This window comes from Lissotriton vulgaris, unplaced genomic scaffold (genome assembly GCF_964263255.1).
Source record: "Lissotriton vulgaris unplaced genomic scaffold, aLisVul1.2 SCAFFOLD_1424, whole genome shotgun sequence".
In the NCBI taxonomy this organism is placed as follows: Eukaryota; Metazoa; Chordata; class Amphibia; order Caudata; family Salamandridae; genus Lissotriton; species Lissotriton vulgaris.
The window spans coordinates 425,659-446,509 of NW_028252076.1; the positions used below are offsets into that span (position 1 = coordinate 425,659).

Genomic DNA, 20,851 nt, shown 5'->3' on the forward strand with positions numbered 1-20,851 from the left:
GGGCCGGCAGGACGGGGATATGAAAATATGCGTCCTGCTGGTCCAATGCTACCATCCAGTCTCCTGGGTCCAGGGCAGCTAAGACCTGAGCTAGTGTCAGCATCTTGAACTTCTCCTGCCGGAGGAAGCTGTTGACGTTCCGCAGGTCCAAGATAGGGCGCAGGCCCCCTTTGCCCTTCTTGGGTACCAGAAAGTAGTGGGAGTAACAACCACACCCTACTTCTGGCCCAGGAACGTGCTCGATGGCCCCCTTGGCCAAGAGGGCCGTAACTCCCTTTTGTAGAAGTTTCAAGTGATCCCCCGACACGCGGTGGTACTGCAGTGGCATGGCTGGAGGGGTCGCCTCGAAGGGGAGGGAGTAGCCCCTTCGGACGATTTGCAGCACCCACTTGTCTGATGTGACAGTGCGCCAGTAGAGGGGGTGATGGCGAACCCTGCCCCCCACTAGCGTCACATGGGCCGGAAAGCTCGGACTAGGAGGTTTCTGAGGCGGATGTTGCAGGGGCAGTTGTGGACTGGCCTCGCCGTTGTCCCCGACCGCCGCCACGGCCGTTTCCACGTCGGCCACCGCGCTGGAAGGTAGTCTGCGGCCCGTGGCTGGCAGGACGTGTGGGGACGCCCCTTCCTTGGCCACGAAAGGAGCGAAAGGCAGCCGTTTGCTGGCGCGGGGCAGAGAGGCCCAAGGACTTGGCCGTAGCCCTGGAGTCCTTAAAGCGGTCAAGCGCATGGTCTGCCTTGTCGCCAAAGAGGCGACGGCCATCAAACGGCATGTCCATAAGGGTGTTTTGGACATCAGCCGAAAAGTTGGCGGACATCAACCAGGCGTGGCGACGAATCGCCACCGTCGTTGCCATCGCTCTGCCCAGTGAGTCAGTGGTATCCAGCCCACACCGGATGGAATACCGTGCTGCATCTCAACCCTCCGCAAGGGCTTAGGCGATTTTTGTCCGGACCCCCTCCGGACATTGTGGCAGCACGTCCGCGACCGTGTCCCACAGAGAGTGGGTGTAATGGCCCAAGAGTCACGCAGTGTTGACTGACAGCAACCCTAAACTCAGGGAGAAGAATACCTTTTTTCCGTATTGCTCATACCTCTTGTATTCCCGATCGGGGGGAGTCGTCGGGAATGCGGTCTGGGAGTTAGAGGCCTGGATGACCAGGCTCTCGGGTGGGGTGGGTGGACAGGAAGCAAGAGTCGCCCGGAGCCGGGCGGTGGCATCTGACCACGTTCCTATATACAGGCTGACCTGTAGCGGGCTTGGACCAAGTGCCCAGAAGAACGTCAGACAAGGCCTCATTAAACGGCAGTAGAGGCTCGGCCGAGCTTGCCTGCGGTTTAAGGACCTCTATGAGGAGGTTAGTCCTCACGGCCACGACATGGAGCTCCAGGCCCAAGGCCTTGGCCGCCCGCACCACACTATAGGCAGCACCCTCCTCCGTAGCCACGGTAGGAGGGGAGACAAAACCAGTGTCTGGCGAGGTGTCCAGACCACTGGCCTCCCCTAGCTCACCTGTCCAGTCCTGAAAAGACTGGCACTCCTATGCCACAGGGTTCTCAGACCCCTCCCAATCCCCCTTGCCACCCATCTCCTGAAACTCCGGACCAAAGGATGGGGCCGGGTCATAGAAGTAGAAGTCTCCCATCGGCGTCGAGAGCGGCGCCGGACCCGAATCGAGGGAGGGATCGGGGAGGGCGCTGTCTGGAGGCGGCGGCGGAGGCGACACCCTGGGGGCCGGCGTCGATGAGGTCGTAAGATCGACCGGCGACGACCCGGATCCAGAACCGGATTCTGCGGGGGCCTGTGGCGCCGGGACCGACGTCCGCAGCTCTGGCAGAGCCACGAGGGCGGTGTCGCCTGAACCCCCGGCCGCGTCACGTGAGCGTCAGGGGGAGTCGGAAGAGCGATGACGTCTCTTCGACTTCTTGTGCTTACCTGAGGACTTTGAGCCCGAAGACGACTCCCGGAGCTATGGTGGCTCCGAACCCGCGACCGGTCCCTCGACCTCTTCGCGGACCGAGACCTCGAGCGGCGCGGGCCAACTGCCGGAGCTCGAGTCGCTTGCGGGACCGCTCCCGTCTAGCTTTGGACATCAGTCCCCGGCAGTCGGAGCAGGCCTTGTCGTCGTGGTCAAGGCCCAGGCAATGAAGACACCGGCGATGGGGGTCGGTCGCAGTCGGCGCAGGGTTTGAACCCGGGCATCCCTACCGGCACCGTCGGAGTCGTAACATTTCGAAAAAGGATCAAAAATGATCGAAAAAGTTAGTCAAACATTGACTAAGGGTACCACTTTTTCCGGATCGGCGCTTGCTGGCGCGGAAAAAAGAAGAACTGACGTCAGTGCGCAAGGGCGGCGTCTAAGTACTCTGGCAACGTCATCCCGGCGCCAACGACGGTCCCGGAGCCGCAGACGACGCCTACCGATGCGCAAGGGTACTGCTACGCAAAAGATTCCAGATCCAGTCTGACGCCTGGGGATATTCTAGGGTAAGGAATCTAATACTAACCTTTTTCTTTCAGATTTATACGGCTACTCTTTTACCATGCTGTACTCATGGTGGGACAACTAGTGCTTCAGTCCACAAGAAACACTTCACCTTACAGACCCTCTGCACCCATGGTACCATATACTAGGGACTTACAAGTTGAGCTATGTCAACTGGGTATAAGCCAATCAACCATGTACCTTTTAAATGGTCAGTGCACATGCACCGAATCCTGCTACACAGGGCTCCTGGCATAAAACAGCACCTAGTCAACAATGGAGGTCAAAAAAGATGGGGGGGGCTGCAAAAGCCTGTTTCTTTACAACAACCCACCTTCAGCTTCTTTTGTAGTAGGAAATCTTTTCTGGATTCAGGTGTTTTGCACAGAATATGTAGCAGTATTAACTTCTTGGGGAGAGGACGTGGGCATGAAAAATTCCACTATACTGCTTGGCCTACTCCAACCACTGTGTGACACGAGGTCTATACAGTAGTGGTTTGTGAATGTGTGTTCTGAAGACCATGTGGCTGTCATAAAGTGTTTTTGCATGGAGACTTTGGCTGTAAAACCTAGCATAGCCCTTTTTACTAGCTGAATCGGCCCTTAGTCCTGCCACTAGTATTTTGTTGGCTATTGAGTAGCACAGTTCATTGATTTCATATAACAATATCCCTTTTATTTATTTAGTGATGTACCTGTTATGAGTAAACTGCATATGATACACAAATGCTATTCTTACATACACGGTGTGCAAGAGTCTTTCAACTTCATTGGAGGGCCTCTGGAAGAACACCGGTTGAGTTGTGCATTAGTTAATGCGAAAAATTAACACCACTTTCAGCAACAACATAGGGTTTACTTTCATGATCACCTTATCCTTGTGTATGGCTCTTGTACTTTGAGTGCCTGTAGCTAGGTTACTCTTGTGACTACCACTAATAAAACAGTTTTTAATGTGAGGTGTTTAAGTGGAGCCTAGTACACAGGCTCAAATGGTGCCTCCATGAACCCTGATAAAGCAAGATTGAGGTTCCACTGAGGTGGAGGCACTGATTCTGTTGGTTTTTCCAAGTCTAGTGTTCTTGAGTAGACACCAAATCTTACTACCTCAATCACGTTGGCTGTTTAGGTGGGTTTCTATATCAGGGACCTTCCTGTCTATGGATGTGATCTGTGTCCAGAAAGCAGTGCTCCCCCTCTTAAAGATTATTGTAATATTTAACACTGCAGCTTTAATAGAATCTTAAGGATGTCATTAGTTATGACAGCCAATGTTGTCATGGATATGTTCTAATTTCAGTCAGTTGATGTCTGCTGGCAATGTATGTGGATGGGATCTTTTATTCCTGGATTAAACTTCATTTTATGAACTATTCCTCATCTTGGATTTATTGGAAAATACTTCAATTATACTACTGCAGTTGTGGCTCAAACTGCTGTATTTACCAAGCAGCCGCGACCCATGCTTGTAAGAGCGGTGGGGCCGGGTTGTGGGGGATTCGACAGACTATCACAAGGGAAAATTAAATAACAAATAATTTTCCCTCAGTGTCGTCTGCCGAAATACACCCCAGCAACCCCACCCAGCCCCACCAATCTCTTACCTGCATGGGCCATGGTTGTTACCAAGTCTGTAAAGAATTTGATTTCAGCCAGGTACTTCAGCAACTTGGCAAGGGCAGAGTCCGGCATGTCCAGTGCAGTCAACATGTCTGCAGATTCTAGTATCACCTGCAGGCATTTGGTCACTGCTTCTGAAAAGACAAACTATCTCACAGGCTTAGCTTTTGACAGATATCATACAGGTGGACATACTGACGGTTTATAAAATGTGACCTGTTGCACTATTTCTGAAGCCTCTAGCTCTCTATCACAGTCAGAGCATCAGGAGTTTGTTGCATCATTTATTTTAGTGGTCAGTTATCATAGACAGAGTTCTACAGATTTCATGGGGCAAGAGCTATTCCTGTGATCTCATCACACTCTCCAAAATGCTCTTATAGTGTTGGAATACATTTGATTGATCTCATTCTAACATGGCTGCCATAGTTTAAGGCTACAATTCTATTTTCATGGGGTTGGTAATACTCTGGTGCCGGATTAAACATTAATGTTTGGTTTTTTTGGACACTTCTCCCCTTTTTAAACTTTCATTATTTCGTCCCCCACATAGAGCCTCTTTTGTGCTCAGCCCCTGTTCCATTCACTTGCTGTGTACTCTTCAGGTATTGTTAGATGAATCTTACCAACAGTTGAATCTGAGATTATTTCCAGTCCTCCATAGCTACTGTTATTTTCGGAGTCGCAAGCTCCATCATCCTTTAAGCTCTCCCAGGGTGAGCGGCATAAGGAGTGCAGTTGACTTCTGAATGGTGCGATGCTCAACTTCTGAAGGGTGCGACGCTCAACTGTTGAAGGATGCGTAAAGAACTAAGCCACAACTTTTGAAGATTTCTAGAGTTGGCCAGGGGCATCCTAATTGTGCTGGTTAGAGGGTGGCTTGATGTTCTAAGAAAATGTCTGGGTCATCACCTCCATGTAGCTCAAAAAACATTACTGAGAAATTCTGTTAGGATACTGCTCCAGGGCTCAGGACAGTGCTCTACTCAGGTGCTCGTCACAGGGATTCCGCTGTACTTGTCTGGACCAAGCCCCGCATCCCTTCTCTGCTTTTCTAACTCTGCGACCCAGCCAGGGCAGCAACCATCCAATGTGTTCTAAGTATCTTGTCTCTATGGACAAAAGTCTTGGGCTTGAAGAACAATAAAACAAACCAATCTTCCAACATATGGTCTCTGGGGACACACAAAACACATACTGTATGCTAGCTGTTTAGGCTAAACTTAGGGCAGTTCGGGCAAAGTTTAAAGAGTATGCTCATAATCTAAACATGGTGTCGAAGAACTTTAGGGATCCCATGCTGACAGCCACCATTCTTCGATTGCACTAAATCCCGCCACCTCTTAAAAAAAAAAAAAACAGAACCTCGATCTAGCATCAGTTTCCGCGACCATCTCTGCCACTTTGCAAATCTCTTGACAGACTGAGGCTAATTCTTCAAGAGCTCTCTCGATGCAGCTCTCTATCCAATGGAGGAAAAAAAATCCAAGACAGTGGGCACACACAGGGACATTGTGGCCTTATGGTCCATGTCAGACTAAGGCTTAGCCTATGTCAACTCCCACTCGCAATACAAAAGTTTTGAAATGAAACACTTCCGGGCCCAACCACTAGAAGAGAGAATCTAGAAGAGAATGCAGGCTGCACAAACTGATATTCTTGAGTGACTGCTGCATCTAAGGCACAACTTTTTTGCATTGGACCTATCTTGCTTTCCTGAAACACCTTCTTGCCACGCTTGTAATAGACTGCAGGGAGATATTTAATGAGCAACTTCGTCTCCTCCCAGTGGTATCTGTCATACCTGGGGAGAAAGCTAACTATGACAGCGAACCACCACTATGTTGCTGCTCCTACTGCTAACCTTTTTCCTGCTAACTCTGTTTTGAGTCTCTCTTTATCTGGTGGTGGAGCGTCAACATTTCACTGTGCAAAGACTCTCTTTCTAGCCATAAGCACTAATAGGTAATCAGGTGGCAGGTGAGCGTTAATGTAGAGTGGGTCAACAGGTACTGCTTTGTATTTTGTCTTCACCCGAAGTGTTAACATTCAAATTGTCAAATTTCAAATAACCTAATTTACCCACCTCAAAAGTATGGAGACTAAGCCCGCTTTACATGCATTCAAGCCCAATACCCCTATCACATCGCATTTGTCAGTGGTGAGCTATAACAGCCCTGACCAAGAATGTACTATTGACAAATTAAAGATACTAATCAAGCACATTCTTAACTTTGATTTAAGCATTCACCTTCTGATTTCTGCATCTGTAAATCCCTCCACAGTGTCTTTCCTTACACTTCGAGGACGTCCTCTCCGTTTAGGTCTTTTTTCATCATCCGAGTCATCTGAGTAGCTCTCTGAACCAGAAGAATGCTGTGCTTTTTGCTTTGATTCAGCATCAGATTCACTATCATTCGCCTGCGCCTAATGGAATTAAATTAAGTTACCCAGTCATTACTTCCAATCTTGGGCTTTTACACTACTACAACTTTACATTTGACAAGAAATTTAAACCAGACGCACAATATGTAACTGGTTGAGAAGAAAAAAATAAGGACAAGATTATCACCTGTAATCCTAGTTCTCTTCCAGGGAATCCTCATTAAAGTCATAAGCACTGAATAGTCCTGTCAACGTGCCAGGATCCTGGTGCACTTACAAAAATTATACATATGTATATCAAACTTTGTGCAACAGTTCCTCACATATATGTTTGCAATCTAAAGGAAGGCTAAAAATGGCCAGAAGTCATTGAGTATTCATTCTAAAAAAAGAAGGCAATTACACAAAAACAAGTTGATGGCAAAAAAGTGACCATAGAAACTTTTACACACCTCTCTCAACAGAAAAGGAAAGGAAATGTGTGACATAATTAACCAATAGGCTGCAATGCAAAGCATAGGAGAGAAAACTGGTACTGTTCCTTTACGAACCTCACAATAAACCATGCATCCTATCATGCATCATGTGGGACAGTTCGATCAGGTCATATTTACAGAAATTAGAGGATCCTGGTTAAAGATTTGTTCAGAGCTGTAGTAGTTCTGGTCCGGGGAAGTGGGAGGGCTGTTTATGACTTTCTTTATCATTCCTCTGGAAGAGAATTAGGATTACAGGTAAGTAACTTTCTTCTCTTCAAGGGAATCCTCATCAACAGTCATAAGCATAGAACAGAATAGCAAGCCCATCCCACTGGGGAAGAGGACCCGAATGAATGAAAGAAATGAGACTTGTAGAGCGCACAGCTACTCTATGGAGTGTCCCAGAGTCATCGACAGAGTGCAGTCAGATCATCCACTCCTGTTGAGGCAGAACATCCAAAGTATCTAAGTAAAGATCTTGAACTCTCCTGAGGCATCCAACCTTGGGGCTTGAGGGTCCCCAGTCGCTGAATCTCCTGTACTCGCAGGTTCTCCGGTAGTACTGACAAATTCTGTAGTTGGGCTCTTCATATAAGACCCAGTGCCCATTCTGCACATTACAGGAGTAGCTGTCATAGTGGAACTACTCAAACACGCGGACAGTCTTCACAGAACTGCATAATCTGACCTCCAAAACGTTATTGTTCATAAACTCTTATTCTGTAGAATCCACGGTGTTGTGGGGTCAAGCGGCAAGACCGGCTTGAGTCATTGACGACCATCCAGTGTTGAAAGTCAGGGCTCAGTATATGATGCACACTTATTAAGTAAAGCGCCTTGCACTAATCCGGGCAACCCTTATGGTGACTTTAATGGTCTTAGACAACCATAGAAATCTCTCAAAGTGGTAGCTGTGGGGAGGTGCCTTTAGGTTTATCTCAAAGGAGTGTTAAGCAGTTTGTTTTACCAGATCTAATCATGCAGAGTAGGTTAAGCGAAAAAGAACTACATAGTGTATATAAAAATAGTTATATTTATTAAAAAGCATTCACTAACACATTGGTATATCTCCTACCTGGAGATTTAAACACAATACACAATAATACGCCAATTGCAAATAGGTAAGTAAGCACAATAGACAGTGGTCTCCACGGGAAGGCCAAACCATATACTAAAAAATTGGAATGTGAACTGCGACCGAAGTCGAGACTTGCCACCGATGTCGGAAAGTTCAGGAGTGATGCCTTAAGAGGGATCCCTCAGATTGCTGAAGACTATCCACCTGGCTAGTAATATTAGGCTGGGGGTCCCTAATCTGTGGATGAGGGGATTCCCCTTGGCAGTAGGCCCTATGGGGCTCACTGACATCCCTGGCCTCTGCAGCATCTGGCTGGCTCAGGCCTGGCAGAGAGGGGCAGGATACTTGCTCCAACTTGGTACTTTCTTAGAAGACTCCCATGCCCTCAGTGGCTCTTCAAGGACAACCTGACCGCTTCTCGGGTAGGTTCTTTACAAGGGGTAGCATCAGTTCCCTGAGGAGGCTGACACTCACCTACAGTCTGGGAGAGGACGACTACTCTTTCTACCTTGTGCTCTCTGTTGGAGCTGGGTGGGACATTCATTCAGGCTCCACTGCTTCAGGGTTTCTTTGTGATTGGACTTGTGACCTAGTGGGCCACACCAATCTGCTCAGGGAGGCCTATCATCTCTAGATGGGCCCAGAGTTTTACTTCGGCCCAGTCTGAAATAGCTAGATCATTGCCCAGCAAGCAATCTACAGGCAGGTTGGGGGACACTGCAAACCTTTTAGGGCCAGTTACCCTTCCCCAGCCATGGGGTGATCTGTTCTGACTTCATCAGTGGTGGTCACTTGGTACATGTACCCAAGATCTCCTGTCACCATGGCGACACTGCCCCCTGTGTCCCTACAGGCTACAGCTTCTGACAATTGATCAGAGGCTCCTGAATTTTCTTGCCCAAGGTATTGGGACTTACAGTAAAAGTGGCAAAACCCATGCCACCATCACATACTAATGTGGCCTAGGTAGGTGATCTGGCTAGGCCAGAATCCACCTCAGTACCCCATGAGAACCCAACTAAAGTTTTGGGTGCATGCCTACTACTTAGGGGGTGTAGTAATAGTAGTGGTTTCCTTGTTGCGGGCCTTGGCGCAATTAGAATCCCTTGCCTCATAGCCTTTCTCTTTGCAGAAATAGCAATAGGGTTTCTTACCAGGAGAGGAAGAGTATTGGGACCCACCTCCAGAGGAAGACTTTTGTGGACCTTCAGAGGTTTTCTTTTTAGATGTTTCCCCACCTTTCTCTTGGGCCTTGGAAGAATCTTTCTTATGGTCACCACCACCTTAGGCTTCATCTTAACTCTGTTACAGACCCATTTGTCTGACTTCTTTCCAAATTCTTGGGTTGAGGTCAGATCAGTCTACCAGGTACTGATGCAGTTGCTATTAACAACTATTAAGGATGTGCTCCCTCACTAGTAATTTGTAAACTCCTGTGTAATCATGCACATTTCTTACATGAAGCCCGTCTTCCACAGCCTTAAGAGCACTGTCTACAAAGCCAACCCAGTCTTGGGTGTGTGCCTTCTGTGTGTCCCTAAACTTAACCCTGTAGTGCTCAGTGGTTAAACCAAACCCATCTATGAGGCAACTCGTCAAGACTGTATAGTTGTCAACATCTTCCTCCTTTACAGTGAGGAGATTGTCTATGCCTTTGCTATCACAGGAGCGCCACAGATTAGCTTCACACTTTCCTTGAGGGACGTTCTGTACTTTACAGGCCCTCTTGAAGGCAGTGATTTATTTATGGAGACCATCACCCTCCTGGTAAGGGGTACTATCCTGCTCAGGTTCTTAACATCAAAAGATTGATCCCTGACCCTAGGTTCACTAGTGCTGCCATCATGGGGCTCTAATCCCTAATTCTTCCTAACCCTCTGTACTTCCAGGGTCTCCTTATCAAGGGCCAACTGATCATTCTTGAGCCTGAGCCTAGCTCTCTCAAGTTTTAGCAGGTGGTATACCATCTCTAAGGAAGCCGCCTTCTTACTAGAGATGGCCGTCCCTATAGAAGTATTAGAGGCACTGGAATTGACAGAGGAGGACTTAGACCTCCCTTGAAATCTTTTACCCTCCCAGGAGGAACAAAGGGGTACCTACCTCTTGGGTGCCTCTTCTAAGTTATATGACCCATTCCCGTGGAGATTAGAGCTACCAGTGTGGTATCTTCAGACTACTCGTGGTCAGGATCAGGATTGGGGTCACTAGGATGAGCCACCCCAGACCCTTCTTCTTTAGCTTCCACCAACTCAGAGTTATCCTGCTTTTTTGGCCGTCCAGGATTCTGGAGGTCATACTGCAGGAGCATCTCTAAAGAGTTGCTCTTTATGGGGGTGAAAGCGTGTATTTAACTTGCTGAATGCAGCCAGGGTTCCATGTTTTTGGAACTTAAGACAACTGTATCTAGAGGGTTGGAACCTACTGACTTCCCCAACTAAAGACATGGTAAACTAGGTGTAGTGTGGTGCTGCACCTAACTACCCTAGTGAAAACTAAACTTCCAAAGATTGAAGAAAGGGTACTGCTAGCCTTTGAAATTTCCCACCCTGGAATGAACATCCTGCGTGGAGGAGGTGTGAGCACCTTTGCCCAGAGAGCGGGCTATGTTCCTGGCCTCCAAGAGCCTAGGCCGTCATCTCAGGAGGTCAGAAACCTCACTATGTTGGCTGTATGGTCAGTTTTCAGAAGGCACCTCTAAAGTGCTCTCTGGGTGCATCGATTATCAAGTGTGGGTTTATTAAGATGAGATGTTTGGTACCAAATCCCCTGGATTACAGTGAAGCCATCATGTAGCTGGCCAACTCGTAATCATGAGTGTCCAGCCTATGTACTCACCATCACTTCCCTGTGCACTGGTAATATCCAACTGTGAGCTTAGATATCACAGGGACAGATCAACTCCTGCAATTATGCCCACATATGGGTATAGTGCACCCTGCTTTAGGGGTGACTTTCCTATACCATAGGCAGTGCGAGGTAGGCATGGAACATAGGGATGTGTGCCATGTCGATTCTTCTCTTTGGTTTTCTCTGCACCAAGATACGCAGGTTGCAATGGCAGTTTGCATGAGCTTGGTGAGGGGGGTCCCTTAGGGTGGTACAATTCGTGCTGCAGCCTTTTTGGGACCCTCTTTAGGTCCAATGTCCTAGGCCCAAGGGGTACCATTTACTAGGGACTTACAGGGTTCCTAAAGGGTTACCAACTGTGGAACAGAAGTACAGTTTAAGGAAAGAACAATAGTGCTGGGGACTTGGTGAGCAGGAACCCATCACTCTTTAAGTCAAATTTGCACAAGATACCAGGCAAAAAGTGGGGGATAACCATGTCAAAAGAGGCCCTTTCCTACAAGGACCTTAAAGGTGTGGTGTCATATTTACATTATTTCTATGCTGCAGCAAACCTAAATAGGCTAGATTACTTTTTTTAAAAATGTTTTTATTGAACCAGGACATACAAGAGTCAGAAAAAAGAAGCAACAAAACACATTATAAACAATACCAATAGTTCAGAAAATAAAACTGGATGCTGTACATGGATAGTAATAAAGAGGCAGGTGGGCTGAAAAAGGAAGATTACATTAATAACACAAACTTAAACTTGATTATGTAAAACATTCATAATTTCAACCAGCAAAATTGTTGTCTTCCGTATATTTCTTCAGCTATGAATGCTACCATTAAAAGACGGGCTTATACCAGCTTTCCAGTTAGTGACTGGGAGCCATATTGCCTCCCCCAATTTCTTTGCTTTGGGGCCACTTGTGGCATATATGGCAGTTTCATAACTAAAAACCGCCAAAAGGCGGGCTAGCCACATCTGGAAGCAAGGTGGATCAGACTCCTTCCATCGTGCGGACAGGATCATTCTTAATACCACTGTGCCTATAAATAAGAGTCTTTCTTCGCTTCTTGATAGGCTCAGAGAGTTATCATAACCCAATACGTAAAGTGTTTCCGAATCAGAGATTTTATGCCCAAACAGCTCTTCCCAAAAATCAGATATCATACTTTTAATTAGAGCAAGCTCGCAACAATTACTAAACATGTGAATTAAAGTAGCTGGACCCTGTAAACATCTAGGACAAAGATCGTTCTCCTTTTTACCCCATGCGTATAATTTAGCAGGAGTGTAATAGAGACTAAATACAGTTTTAAAAAGTTGTGCTTTAAGATTACTAGATATAAGAAGGTGATGGGTCAATTCTAAAACTCTGTCGATGTCGACATTAGGGTTAGCTAATTTAGCCGCCCACTTTACTACAACTTTTTCCAGATCGTCTTGAATTCTGGTCAATAAAATATTGTACAGTGTTCCAATCCTGGTATTAGATCTATTCATTGCATCAATGATTTCAATTTTTAGCAAACAGATGGTTGATTCCTTTGCTTTAAGCTTAGCATGCACCTGTGCAAATTTAAGATAATCTCCATTGGACAAATGATACTTCAGCTTTAAATCTAAAAAAGTAGTTTCAAATTCTTTTAACAAAAAATCATTAACTGTTCTGATTCCAAGCCTTTCCCATTTCCTAGCTATAACGTCAAAATCCAAACCCATTGTGACATTTGAGTGACATTTGAGGTGTATACTTATTGATTTTGCCAATGTGCATATGCTTAGTAACCTTGTCCCATACCCTCCAGGCACTGGTTATGATTACAAATTTATGATTTTCTTTGTAATAAATCGCATCTGTTTCCTTTAGAAAAAGACCTTTCGCTTTCTGCCCAAGTACAAGCTCATATATCTAAGGTATTGAGCTAGTGTCCATATTGATTTCATCGGTAGAGAAGCTAACCAAAGGGGCGGCTTGTTGAAGAAATGTTGCCCAATAATATAAGATGATATTAGGTATAGCAAGCCCGCCTCTGTTCTGTGGTAGTGAAAGAAGTTTATGAGATCTCCTGATCTTACCTTGCTGCCATACAAATTTAAACATAAGAGAATTAAGTGCTTTTAATATCTTATCATCAATAGCGAGGGGGATTGCTCGGAATAGGTATAAACATCTGGGTAACACATTCATTTTTAAAAAATTGCCTCTACCTATAATTGACAGGTGGAGACTATTTACCCGATCCAAATCTTTTTTAATATTATCAAAGAGGGGGTCAAAATTAAGGTTAGGTATGAATTTGATATTAGAACTAATACTGACTCCCAGATAAGTTGCTTTATTGGCTCTCCTTTGATCAGGGCAGACAATATTGTCCGTGCATATTATAACTGTCTTCCACTTATTAAGGGAGTATCCCGAGTAATTACCATAGTCAAATGTAATATTCTCAATTTCATTCATTGCTTCGATTGGATCAGGTGTAATAATCGCGATGTCATCGGCATATGCCAATACTTTCGTCTCGAATCGGCCACAAACAACAGGTTTAATTGCCGGATTCTTAAGAAATTTTAAGATTAGAGGATTTACATAAAGCGCAAACAGGGACACCCTTGCCTGGTGCCCCTGGAAATATTGATGTAGCCAGATTCCAAACCCATCATCTGCAGCTTTGCCTTGGGGGGATAGATACATGGATTTAATAGAATTCATAAATTTGGGGCCAAAATTGTTTCATGCCATGACCGCCGAGAGGGAATTCCATGAGACACGATTGAAGGCCTTTTCGGCATCTAGTAGGATCATTGACATCCGACCCCCGTAACAGACATGGCATCAAATTGGGTAATAGCCCTACGTGTATGATCAGTAGTACCCTTACCAGGGACAAAGCCATGCTTCCACGTGGAGACCAGGAGTACAATGAACCCACTTAGTCTAGCGGCCATCAATTTGGCATATAATTTGGAGTCCGAATTGATTAGCGAGATAGGACAATAAGAGGTAAGTTACTCGGGGGATTTACCTTTTCTAGGGAAGGCAATTATATTAGTCTCGTTCCATGACTCGGGGGGGGGAACCCCATTCCATTGTACATCCCTAAGAATAAGTCATGAAGTAGGGGACCAAGTTGATGACTTAATATTTTATAAAGGTCAAGCAGTATTTTGTCAGGGCCGGCGGCTTTGCCCGATGAGAGTGACGACAGAGCAGCCAGCACCTCAGCCAGCGTAATCTCCTTTTCTAGATTTTCCCGGGAATTATAGTCTAGAAGTCTCACAGTCTCTGGGTTATTAAGATATACATATGAGTCATTTTCCGTTGTAGCCAAATCCTCAGTATAAAGTTTCTGATAGTATTGCTGAAACATATAAATAATATCTGAGGTTTGTGTGTAGGTCTGCCCATTGTCCTGTATGGAGCTGATGTTATTAAATACGTTCTTCTGCCGTGTGCGTAGAGCAAGCTGTCTGCCAACCCTTTCACCACTCTCATATATATCCTTCCTGTGGGCCCTATATGTTTGAGCCGCTTTCTGACTAAGGCTAAAGTTGAGTTCTGATCTCAACACTGCTACTTGATACAGAGCGCGCTTAGCATCGTGCCCCTGTGAGATTTGCATAGTGTGCTCTTCTTCAGCCTTAGCCAGGGCTAGTATCTTCACATTATATTCATTGCTTGATTGTTTCCTAGCCCTATTTTGAAAACTGATAGTTTCCCCCCCTAAGAGCCGATTTAAAACAATCCCAAATCAAATTTCTTGAAGCACTAAACCAATTGATGTTAAAAAATTCTTCCGTCCAGCTTTTAATAAAAGTAATATAATCATTATTTGACAAAAGCTTGCGATCGAACGTCCATGGCCTTTTTTGTTTAAATGAGGCTCCAATGGTAGTCGTGAGAATAAGTGCATTGTGGTCAGAGATGATTTTTGGACATTTGCTAACTGAGGATTGTGAGGCTAGATCACTATAAACAAGCATATAATCTATCCGCACATGCTTCTGAGGTGGATGTGAGAAGTAAGTGTACCCTGGATCTTGATGATTCGTATGATCCCATACGTCAATTAGGCCGAAACGGTCTACCAGTCTATAAACAGCCTTATAGCAATGTAGCCTATTATAAATAGGCTACATTGCTATGCACATTCCTTAGCTTACTTTAAAAAGAAGTAAAAAGTGTTTGTGAAGGATGTTTTTAAAAGATTACTTTTCATTTTTAAGTGATTGTTATGGGTACGACCCTTTTTTCCTTTTAAATGTTAAAGTAATTCTATAAACATTGGCAAAATGGTCTGTTTTTTGTGGCATAATTTTAAGGCAGCAGAAAAATTAACATGTCAAAGTGTCTGTCACATATGTTTCCTGGCCTCTCTAAAGTAAGGTTAAGTAGAGATGACTTTGAAAGAACTGCTCCGAGATCTCCACACATGGGTGGAATTTTTTCAGTGCCCAATGGACATATCTTGAGAATTCTATTAGTCCATCTACTTAAGAAACATACTTTTTGAATTTCTGCATAGACCAGTAGTCTACACTTCTTTAAGATCTTACAATACCAAGATAGCAAACTTTAATAACTTCAAACACATTACTCTCTGTAGCATGCTTAATGAGCTAAGCCCTCCAACTAATACCCATCAGAGCACACTGTGCAGCCCTGCAGACAAAATGCAGAACTCAGAGAACATAGATGCTCTGAATCAGAGACATGGCTCACACCCACTTCCACTCACATCTTTTGTAACAAAAATATTTAACTAACACATAGTGCACACAATACATGAAGTAGACTCTTTTGTAGCAAGCTGGCTCTGTATATACTATACCAGAATGAGGTATAGTGTGCAGAGAGTCCAGAGTCTCCCCATAGGTACAGCAGAGGCAAAATTCAGTAAGTACTAACAGCTATCTTTGTAGTAGTGTGGGTGAGAAGTTGGGCTTATCCAAAGGGTGTGTTAAGCATTTAATGCGTTCCCTCAATAGAGACCGATGGCACACACTTAAAGACAGACTTCAGACCAATTAGAAAAGTATTAAAAAAATGTATGCTTAGGTTCGATTGCTAGAGCCAAGCAGGATTTGGAACATGTAAGTAAAATATACTTTCAAATGCAAAACTTGACAAGGAAGTGCAGTTGGGGGTGAAATTGCAATTGTTACAGGTTTGTATTGGGTTTCAAAGCAAGTTAAATTACACACTGATTACTCTTGGAATACTATTAGATTACTTTTGGATTTCATCGACTACTCGGGGAGGTATGCTTAGATACCATACCAGGGATCTCACAATACAAGGTAAGTAAGACTTTTTACGGTTTGCAGATTAGTTAGAGCTCCAGGTCAGGATTGCAGGGGAGACCTCCTTATAGTGTTGGGCCACTTGGGCCATGGGCGTCGGGTGCAGAGTGGTGTAAAATTGCAGAGCTGCCTGGATCTGGATTCTGTGGGTGTCACTTTGGTGCGCAAATCTGGTGCTCACGGGAGACAGAGTCTTAAAGTTGGTTGCAAGACAAGTCCTCCAGACGGGCTCCTGGCTATGCCGGAATTTCACTGTAGTCAGGCCGGGACAGGCTGGTAGGGCTGGAGACAAAGCAGTATCCTCTTCTTCCTGGGTGTCCTTCTTTCTTCCTCGACTCTTAAGATGCAAAGTTCAGGGTTGCCCTTAAATACTAAATTTAGAGACGTTAAAGTAATTTGCAGGTCTAGACCAATGGGTCCCTTCCTTGGTATGGGTACACCTCCTATTATGCCAACCTCCAGTGGGAGGAGTGCATGAGCCTCTCCCTAATTGGCTGTGTCCCCTTATCTTAAAGATTGAGGGGACTAAGATGTGGGCTTCACCTCGCCTACCCTAAATGAGGGTGGGCACACCTCTCCTCCTAGCTTGGTTTCTCTGCAGCTTCTCCAGCCCAAGGTGGGGGGGAGAAAAGGTGGGAGGGACCCAGTTGTTGAAGCAGCAAAAGGCAGGGATAGCTAACAAAGGTGGCAGGCCTTTGAAGCTTCCCCTACGTGGACCATCGCCATCCTGGGGTAGGAGGCCTGACACCTCTGCCCAGGATGGGCTTTGTTTCTGACCCTGAGAGCTGAGGCTCTCTACCCAGGTGTCCAGAAACCTGTCTGGCGGTGGCAAATGACAGGAAGCCATTCAGGAACCTACCAGGGCTGGTCGATTTTCAGGGGGCATCCCTAAGATGCCCTCTGAGTGTATTTTACATTAAATCCCACACTGGCTTCACTGTGGGTTTAATTTGATGAGACGTTTGCTACAAAACTTCATAGGTTTAGGTAAAACCATTATGGAGCTGTGGAGTTCGAAATGATCAACTTCCAAACCATATGCTCTTTATGGCTTTTACTACAATTGCAATGTTTAAGAATGGACATAGACACTATAGAGGTACAGGGCTCATGACACAGTAATCTCACCTGAGGAATAGTATACCCTGCTAGAGGGGTGTCTTACCTAGCCTCAGGCAGTGGGTTGCAATTGCGGCACACAGGGATGTGTGCAATGTCGCCTCTTCACTTTTCTCAGCACAAAACAAGCAGCCTGCAATGGCAGGGTGTGGGTGTTATGGTACAGGTTCTCTAAGGGTGGCACAATAGGTGCTGCAGCCCTTAGAGACCTTCCCTGGTCACAGCGGCCTTGGTACCCATGGTACCTTTTACAAGGGGCTTACCTGTGGCCAGAGGTATGCTAATTGTGGGTACAAAGGTACAGTTTTTGATAAGAACACAGGCCCTGGGAACCTGATGGGCTGGTACCCAGGGCACATTAAGTCAATTTGCATCAGATGTCAAGCAAATAGTGGGGTGTAGCCATGCAAAAAGGGGCACTTTCCTACATCTTTGACATTAAAAAGCCTTTCACCCTGAGTGACTCAGCAACGCTCAGGTGATTTGAGCTACTGACCTGCCACTTTCTGTTCTCAATATCTCAGAAAGTCTCCTTCAATGTGGAGGACAGACCCGCTAGACTCATGTTCACTGAGGAAATTTCCTGCCTCATCACCACTGCCTCCATTCAACATACATTCCATAATAAACTGAAACAATCACTCAACAAACTCCTCAACATCACAATAAACATCAATCTCCCCAAACTTATAACCCTCAACCGCAACATAACTGCCTCTACTTCAATAAATTCCAAGCTTTCAAAAACCCTGGACTGGACCAATAATCGTGTCATCCTTTCTCCATAATTAATGTTGAACAAGTTACTTACTTGGTAGAGACTATCTAGCTACAGATCCCCTACCTTAGAATTATCCCAAACATCAAAGTTGATCTGGAAATTTTTCTTGAGCAATTTCCCTGTGTCCCCAGTAGGTGGCATCGTTCTGCTCCACGTGATGATGTTGGCGTCATCTGAGCCAAAAGTGACGTGCGGGGTGCCTATATAGGCGCCACCCCAGAGCGCTGACGTTGGTTACTTTTCACAACTTTCCATGCCAGAAGCACGGAGCCACGAAACATACTGCCCACTGATGTGAAAAACTAGTGCTCAGAAGCCCTCTCACTAGAAAAACATTTGAAAAGTGGGGAGGATGGGTGGATTGGTAAGGAATCTGTGGCTAGATAGTCTCCCTACCAGATAAAGCATTACCGAAGGTAAGTAAATTATTCATCTGAGAGAGACTTCTAGCCGCAGACTCCATACCTTAGGACAGAGACCCAAGCAATACCTCCCCGGAGGTGGGTCTGCAGACTAGTTTTACATGAGAAAGTCCTGCAGGACCAAACGGGCAAAATGTCCATCCTTACAGACATGATTGTCCAGGTAGTAGAGCTTGGTAAAAGTTTGCAGGGAAGCCCACGTTGCTACATGGCAGATATTCAGGACAAGAAATCCATGTGCTAACACGGTGGTTGCAGCTTTAGCTCTGGTGGAATGAGCACGCAACCTCTCAGGGGATTGCTTCTTAGTCAATGGGTAGCAGATTTTGATACAGAGTAGGATCCATTGTGAGATGGTCCTCTTCTGTATGACCAATACTTTCTTCGCTCTGACTTACTCCAAGAAGTGTTGGTCGTCCACCCTGAGTTCTCTTGTGTGATCAAGGTAGAATGACAACTTTCTTTTTGGGTCCAGACGGTGACGTTGTTCCTCTTCCTTGGAGGGGTTAGGGGTAAAAAGTAGCAAGAGTAATAGATTGGCCTACGTGAAGAAAAATGCTACTTACAAGTATGCATCTGTTCTTGGCATGTAGAGCTGCAGAGTTACACACTGTGCATAGATCGCCACCTAGTGTTGGGCCCGGATGCTTGCAGTTGTTTTTGCGCTGAAAAGTCTTTGGAAGTCACAGGATAGGTGACTCCTCCTTTGGACAATAGTGCGCATGGGCATCGGCTCCATCCTTAGATTGTTTTTCGCCAGTAGGGAAATGATGGAGTTTGTAAGAAACAGGAAGGATGCTCATGTAAGCTGTATCTAATTAAGATAATACCGGAACAGATAAAGGTAGCAGGGGAGGCGGGTGGCCGTGTGTATCTCTGCAGCTCTACATGCCAAGAACAGAAGCATACCGGTAAGTAGCATTTTCCGTTTGAGGCATATGAGCTGCAGATTACACACTGTGCATAGATTGTATAGCAGTACCCAGTCTTAGCGGCGACCACCCGTATCTGTTGCAGTAATTTGAAACAGTGTTTTGAGTACAGCCTGGCCCACAGTAGCTTGTTGTTTGGTTTGCACATCTACACAATAGTGTTTTGTGAATGTGTGCGGTGTAGACCATGTGGCTGCTCTACATATGTCATCTAATGTTCGCTAAAAATGCCATTGAAGCCCCTATCTTTCTAGTAGAGTGGGCTTTAGGAAGAATATATAATGTACGTTTAGCTTTGTGGAAGCAAATTTGTATACATTTGACAATCCACCTAGCTATCCCCGATTTTGATATGGGTTACCTTTGTGAGGTGGTGAGAAAGACACAAAAAGTTGTTTGCTTTTACGAAAGGATTGTGTTCTTTCAATGTAGGAAAGCAATGCTCTTTTGACATCTAGAGTGTGAAGTGCTCTTTCTGCGACTGTCTGTGGCTGCGAAAAGAATACTGGCAGCTCTACAGATTGATTGAGATGGAAGGGTGACATTACTTTTGTAAGGAATTTAGGATTGGTACGGAGAACAACCTCATGATGCATATGCAGAAAAGGTTCTTGAGTGGTTAATGCTTGTGTAGGAGAGTAGGGTCTGCAATCCTATGATCACCCCAGATTTTTGCTTTTTGCTTCACTGGTTTATGACTTTCCCTGGCTGTGGGCCTGCTAATCAGACCCACAGACTAGCTGTTCTCTCACTAAATTGTAACACGTGTACCTTAGGTGCATTTACCAATTGGTACTGGGCCACATTATCAGTCCCTGTACCCAGGGCATAGGTGTACCCAGGGCCTACCAGGGGCTGCAGCATGTATTATGCCACCCCTGGCTGGCCATCTAAATCGGACACAACTGGCTGCACGACAGCTAGGGCAAGGTGGTGCAATCACCCTTTGCTTTAGATATAGTATACCTATATCTAACCCTAAAATGGACACATATATTCCTATCAGTCACTCCTATGGCAGGCCTTAACAATCCTGAAGGCAGAGTGCTTGGAATTATGTGAGATGGTGCTCTGGCATGAGCTGAGCCCGTCTGCAGCTTGCGGAACCAAGTCCTAATAGCTGTTCTATGATAACGCGTACCATATACTCTTAAGTGCATTATAATCCTCGCGGTTATTTGCTATCTTTGGTATCGCTTTATCAAAACATGTCGAGTAAGGTGTCATACGAATTGGAATACTAACCCCTCGCCAATTCTGGCGACGGGGTTAGCATTCCACCCTTCTAGAGGGACACGACATGTATGTAACTGTGAACCCCGGTTAAAGTTAACTCGAGCCTCAGCATCACAAAATGGATTCTGCCACCACAGGCACAAGTCTGACCCCCTACAGCTGGGAGTCCT

The 20,851-nt window shown here is 45.6% G+C and overlaps 1 protein-coding gene across 1 annotated transcript in view; it reads right to left on the minus strand.

Moving 5' to 3' along the window:
• LOC147662684 (ATP-dependent chromatin remodeler CHD2-like) overlaps positions 1–20,851 on the minus strand; it is a gene marked incomplete at its 3' end in the record, with an annotated part of 564,171 nt that overhangs the window by 370,487 nt on the left and 172,833 nt on the right. Inside the window, exon 7 of the mRNA XM_086950980.1 lies at positions 6,358–6,533. Within this exon, the coding sequence (XP_086807106.1) occupies positions 6,358–6,533 (176 nt within the window). The remainder of the gene's footprint in view (positions 1–6,357; positions 6,534–20,851) is intronic.